The sequence below is a fragment of the Podarcis muralis genome, chromosome 2 (assembly GCF_964188315.1).
Source record: "Podarcis muralis chromosome 2, rPodMur119.hap1.1, whole genome shotgun sequence".
NCBI lineage: Eukaryota > Metazoa > Chordata > Lepidosauria > Squamata > Lacertidae > Podarcis > Podarcis muralis.
Window position 1 is genome coordinate 117,979,919 of NC_135656.1, and position 6,330 is coordinate 117,986,248.

Below are 6,330 nucleotides of genomic sequence, written 5' to 3' on the forward strand. Positions count from 1 at the left end.
CACACCGGAGAGAAGCCCTACAGCTGCTCCTACTGCGGGAAGAGCTTCTGCGACCTGTCCACCCTTATCAAACATCGGAGAATCCACACCGGGGAGAAGCCCTACGTGTGCCTGGAGTGCGGCAAGAGCTTCAGCCAAAAGGCGATCCTGAATTCGCACCAGCGGATCCACACCGGGGAGAAGCCGCACAAATGCCTGGAGTGCGGGAACAGCTTCAGTCGGAGCACTTACCTTACTTCTCATCAGAGAATCCACATGGGCGAGAGAACGTACAAAAACATTGGCTTCTCTGAGCAGCCGGGCCTTATTCACCCTCAGAGAATCCACATCGAGGAGAAACCCCACAAATGCCCGGAATACAGCCAAAACTTCAGCCAGCCGTCGTCGTGCGCAACACATCAGAAAATCTACGCGCTGAGCGACACTATCAACGTTTTTGAATGCGGGGAGAAACTTCAACTGGAGGCGGCGTCTTATGAGACTTCTGAGCGTCCTAGCAATTAGCCTCATGTCTGGTCGCCTGCGGTGATTTGAGCTTGCCTCCTGGCGACCAGGTGTGTTCCCCCTTCCAGCAGGGATTAAAAGCCACATTCTTTATAAACGGCAGCACTGTAAATGCTCCTTCAGTGGAGATGCAGACAGGGCAGGGGGCGCGATTTTATATCCCTTCGCATTCTGTTTTGCAACTAGCTGTAGGGCGGCTGCCAGGTTTGAGAGCAGAGGGAGGGATGCTGAGTTCTTGTCGTTTTCCCGCTTCCCTTCCCGTCCCCTGCGCTGGCATTCCAAGTTACCAAGCAGAGGGAAAAGCCATCCCAGCCTTTGCCCTTCGGTCGGCTTGCGTGTTTGATCTCTCTCAATCAATTCAGCCAACTGACCTGTAAAATATTAGTCATGTATCGTCAGATAATGATCAAGTACAGTGGTACCTTGGGTTATATACGCTTCAGGTTACATACGCTTCAGGTTACATACGCTTCAGGTTACAGACTCCACTAACCCAGAAATATTACCTTGGGTTAAGAACTTTGCTTCAGGATGAGAACAGAAATCGTGCTCCGGCGGCAGCAGGAGGCCCCATTAGCTAAAGTGGTGCTTCAGGTTAAGAATAGTTTCAGGTTAAGTACGGACCTCCAGAACGAATTAAGTACTTAACCCGAGGTACCACTGTATTTGAAACGGCTACCTTTTCATTAGAGTCCCCCTCTCCCCTTCTTAATGACTTTCCCCAACTCTCCAAAGTTACAGCTGTTGAGGACTGCATTCTGTTGCAGATAATCTTTTTTAATCTTTTTTTTTTGAGGGGCGAGTGCTGGTATTGGATGGGGGCAAAGAGCCAAAAGTGGGCAGTTTGCAGGGTTGCATAGCATTCTCTCTTCCACCTCATTTCTCTCTCTCCCTCCGTCTTCCTTGTCCCCAGTGTCTGGTGTCCAGAGGTAGACTGCTGCAGCATATGGAGGCTCCATTGGGTCACCCACATTTTGCAGGCTTTCCCCGTCTTTTTGGGCTACAGTCATACCTTATGTTACGTCCGCTTCATGTTACGTTCTTTCAGGTTGCGTCCTGTGGCGACCCGGAAGTACCGGAAAGGGTTACTTCCGGGTTTCGCCGCTCGCGCATGCACAGACGTGCAAAATGACCTCACACGCATGCGCAGAAGCGGTGAATTGCAACCCGTGCGTGCGCAGATGTGCTGCTGCGGGTTGCGTTCTTTTCATGTTGCAAACGAGCCTCCGGAACAGATCCCGTTTGCAACCAAAGGTACCACTGTACTTACTGGGAACGCTTATCTCTGTTTCTCTCTCATAAACCTACACGTAATTCAGAAGAGGAAGTGGTTCCAAGAAGGTTAGACTAGAGAGCAAAGACTAGAGTGGGTAAACAGAGGGCCAGATGAAATGAGGTTGGGGAGGTGTAGCCTTCCCACCATTGATTTAAAGTCTCACTTGCCCAGTGAGAGGTACCCAGTGAGCATCGCTCCAACCTGTTCCTTTTACTCGCGCCCCCCCGAGACACAGTCCCCTGCAAGAGTTTTACGAAGCTGCCAGCAGGATCTCATTCTGGGGCGGGGGAACTTCCCGCAGCAAGAAAGTTAGGGAGTCCTGGACGGACCTTTGACCCTGATTCTTCCCTGCGATTCTTTTCCTCTTGGGAGATTGCCTGCAGTCCTAACAGTGGCCAGTAGGAGGCGTGTTGCTGGGTTAATAGTTTGCCCCCCCCCCAAATCTTACATGTATTTCGGGGGGGCAGGTGGCCTGTCCTTGCTAACAACTGACACCCTGCAATACTTAACAATATTTGGTAAGATGATTATTATTTCTTTGATCATGAAAGTGAAGAGCTTGTAAGAAGGTTCAAGAAGACACTCCCCCCTCCCTGATAAATTTGGGTTCTCACGTGATGCTGGTGAATCTTGACAGTCTCTGTATGGCTCCTTCTGGAGCCTTTTGAGCCTCCTCGGGTCGGAAAAGCTCTTGTCGCAGCCTGCACCAATGTCCTTTCTCCCCTTCTTGGATTCTCTGATGAGATGTAAGGTTTGCGCCCTAGACAAAGCTGTTTCCGAAGTGCAAGCTTTTATTCGGCTTCTCTCCTCCTCTGTGGACAATCCTGGTTTCCTTCTCCTCTGCCGCTCCCTGCTTTCCCACAGCCCCTTCCCTTGCAATCTCGAAAGGTAGAACGGACATTGTCCCTTCTCCTCTTTTATGTTGGCGTTAGCAGAGCTGGGTGGATTTGGCCGTGTCGGTGAGCAGGTTTCTGGCCTACTCTGCAAGGCCAGCCCTTTTCTTTCCCCTCTGCTTGGAAATGCATAATGGCCACTCTCATATTCGGGAGAAAGTGAAAACGAGGGAAGTGCTCAGGAAGATGAATGGGCTGGATCTGAATTGCCCCATCAGAGACACCAGCCATTCGGTACTGTGCCTCTTCACCATTTGAATTGCTCCGTCCTGATCTTTGGTCACACCTGCGTGCGACGAAACGGTTGGCTTTTTAAACATAGGTAGGCGATTGGCAGCTTGGCTTTGCTTGTGAAGAGGCACCCCTCATGCGTTTTTTTGAGGTCTCTCACAGTGGCCTCCTTGAAAAAGAGGGCAGTGGTCCCTGTTGCCCATTGGTAAGGTGGGAGGCAGGGAGCCCAACGCAGGCAGATCCTAATCTAATTCTGCTATTCTCCCTGCTGAGTCTTACAAGGGGCAACACAGACTGGTTGCCAGGTGCGTTGGGAGGAATTGGGACGGAGGTTGGTGGGGCAAGACAGGAGTTTCATAACGACAAGGCCCACGAGGCTTCTCTGCATTGCGAGTTCGCCTTTCTGAGAGGCTGAATTCTTAACCTCCCTTTTCTCTTAAGCTTCTATAACTTCTTCGGTGGTGTGGAGGCAGCAGAGGGAGAGGGAGAAACTCTTCCGCAGTTCAGATCTTCCTGAACTGTAGGCACCCCCCTCCATGATGCCGTCGCAAACACCAATTCTCCTGAACCGAACCCCTAGCACAGGTATGGCGACCCATCTTCGTATCCCCTTCTGAGAACCTCTTGAGGGGGCCATGTTCCAGTGGTGGGTGGGGCCAGGAGCAAAAGGGGTGGAGCAACAAATGCTGTTTTGGGGGGCAGTATACTTTTGTACAGTAGGCCCGTTTCCAAGCCCCTCTTCTCTTCCCCCAGCCTGCAAGAAGCATAACCAGAGTGCAGGAACGCACCCCAGCCACACAAAACCTCTCCAGGAGAGTACGAAGTGGGGGTCAGTGATGGGGTGGCGTAGGGAGAGGTCCGGGGGGTGTTGGAGGGCTGTGTTTGACTTCCAAACCCTCGCCGGCACCTTAGGGATTCCAGTTTGCGACACCGAAGAACGGCACAGAATTTCTCTGCCTTAAAAAGATTATCTCCCTGAGTATGGTATTTGCGGGGCAGCTTTCTTGAGCCATAAAATGTGTCCCCAACCAAGAACGCTCACCCATAATTTTCAGAGACACGTCTTGATTTCAGACCTTGCCATCAACATGAGTACAGATGGGTCCAGCCTTGTGTTTAACAGAATGTGCCTGGTCGCCATAGGTGAGCGCGAGCTCTGTGCAGGCGAGCAAGCAGGTTGGCGGAGGAGGAACGGCACGTCCCTGCCTTCTGTTCGCCTGCTTGGCTTCCATCCTAGTTGCAGAGGGACAAAACACCTTTCTCCACACCAGTATGGAAATGCAAAAGGGGGGGCGACTATGGCATGATCTGCCTCTCCTCCAGCAGCCCTCTTGGTTACAAATCACATTATATTTTTTTGCTAGCCTAAGATGCTCATAGGTGGTGTTTGCATCTTCACTGTGGAGGAAATCGAGAGCAGGCCTGGGGTTTTTGTGTGTGTGTGTTTTGCTTTTCCCCAGGCTAACGATTGTAGTGGGGCTTAGTCAGATCCTGACATAATTATTTTAAGTTCACTATTCGATTGTCAAATCATGTTTATCTTGGCAACTGCAGTAGATGTTCTTTTGAGGGAGCTGTTTCTAATCAAGCTTGAAATTTGCCAAATGGCAAAGAATTTGATCTCCGACAACTGGTTTGCCCCAAGTGGGGTTACCTGGACTTGGACCTTTTGAGTTCAGGAGCAGTTCTTCGCAAACCTCATTTTGGAAAAACTTGGCACCCATCAAGTCAACCTGTGCAGACTTTCCGGAGATTTAAATTTTATTAAAAGGCAACTTTTGCTTTTGTTGTTGAAATGCTTTCCTATTGTCAAAACTTTTGATTGTGCTTTTCAAATAATTTTTAAAAATGTACTTTTTTCTAAAAACAAAAAACCCTGTTTTTTAAAAGGTTTTATTAAGTTTGTAACGTAAACTGCTTTCTGCGTGAGAATTGAGATGTGTATGATATTTTAAATATGGTAAATAAAACACCCTGGGTCTCTAGAGATTTGTGTGATTATGGTGGTGGTGTTTTATATATTAAAGATAATGCTGAATAATCTTTTGCTTTCTGCTTGACGTAACGTGCAGTTATATGCAGAACAGTCGTAGCTTCCTATGTTCCTAATTTCAAGGCAAACGTGAAAATTCATTTTCAGCGATTGGGTAACAGCAGCACGTTCAGTGTTATTGGGGTGGCTCATATTTGGGCAGGTGGGGTGAGGTGTGCCCCCTCTCACTACTGGCTATTTTTGCTTTTTTTTAAAAAAAGGGAACTCTGGTACTTTGAGACTTAGGGTAGTTCAAAAGCAAAAAGGGGTTTTATTGTACAACCAAATGGGTAAAACAAAAGATGATAGAATCATTTCAAGGAGCAGTAAACTTCTATATATATATATATATATTAAATGCAGTGCTCAGAAATGTACTGGGAGCCAATGTAGGTCTATCAGGACTGGTGTTATATGGTCTTGGCGCCCGCTCCCAGTCACCAGTCTGGCTGCCGCATTCTGGATTAGTTGTCGTTTCCAGGTCACCTTCAAAGATAGCTCCACTTAGAGCTCAGGGCCTCTGCCTATAATCTATCATCGTTGTTGGAGAAGAGATGAGATCCCTGCAGATTGAAGGCAGGCAAGATGTCCCCATCTTCCGACTGGTCAGCTTGTGTGGACACCAGGAAAGATCAAAGAACAGATAATTGAACAGTAGGTCTGTGAGCACTTAGAATAGGGTTACAGACGTCCCCGGGACAGTCCCCGGATTTGCAAATCTGTCCCCAGGAAACGTGGCAGCCGCGGCCTCAGCAGCCTGGTAGTGCAGTTGGCTCTGGCTGGCTTCAGGAGCAGCTCGCTGCTGTGGTGGAGGAAATATGGTGGGCGCCATGGCAGCGGGCCGCTCCTGAAGCCAGCCAGAGCCAACTGCACTACCAGGCTGGCCCCTCCTGGGCAACGGCTGCTCGCCCGTGACTCCCGAACCTCCCCTGATCTGTCAAAACAAGGAGGAAGGAGATTGGGGAAAGCTCAGGAGTCACAAGTGGGCAGCATGCCGTTGCCCAGTTTTTTAAAAAACTGCGCATTTATGTTTCACAGGGTGCAAAAGAAGGGCTTTGCACCTTTATACAATATGCATCTGTGCTTGGGCCCAGGGTCTTTTGCCTCACCATCCCCGCTACTGACTCAGATTCAAAAAAAGAAAAAGTATCCCCGGATTCATTGAAAAAAGTCTGGTAACAAAACTTAGAAACAGACACTGTGATTACTAAGAGCCCCTTGCCAGCAAGACCAGTGCTCAGGGATAGCAGATGCAAGAGTCCAGCAACTTCTCCAGGGCCACAACTACCTTGTTTGTAGTCTTGACTGACTGCCAGCAGCTCTCCAGGATTTCAAACCATTTTGTTTCCAAACCTTCTGCAGGACAAGCAGGTGGTCCACTGGCTATGCCCTGT

The 6,330-nt window shown here is 49.3% G+C and overlaps 1 protein-coding gene across 1 annotated transcript in view; it reads left to right on the forward strand.

Annotated features, from left to right (window-relative positions):
- The window catches only part of LOC114592238 (uncharacterized), a 19,873-nt gene extending 14,982 nt beyond the window's left edge, over nt 1–4,891 (forward strand). The window contains exon 4 of the mRNA XM_028720270.2: nt 1–4,891. This exon is cut by the window's left edge and continues 371 nt beyond it. Within this exon, the coding sequence (XP_028576103.2) occupies nt 1–504 (504 nt within the window). The 3' untranslated portion in view covers nt 505–4,891.
- The last annotated feature ends 1,439 nt before the right edge of the window (nt 4,892–6,330 follow it).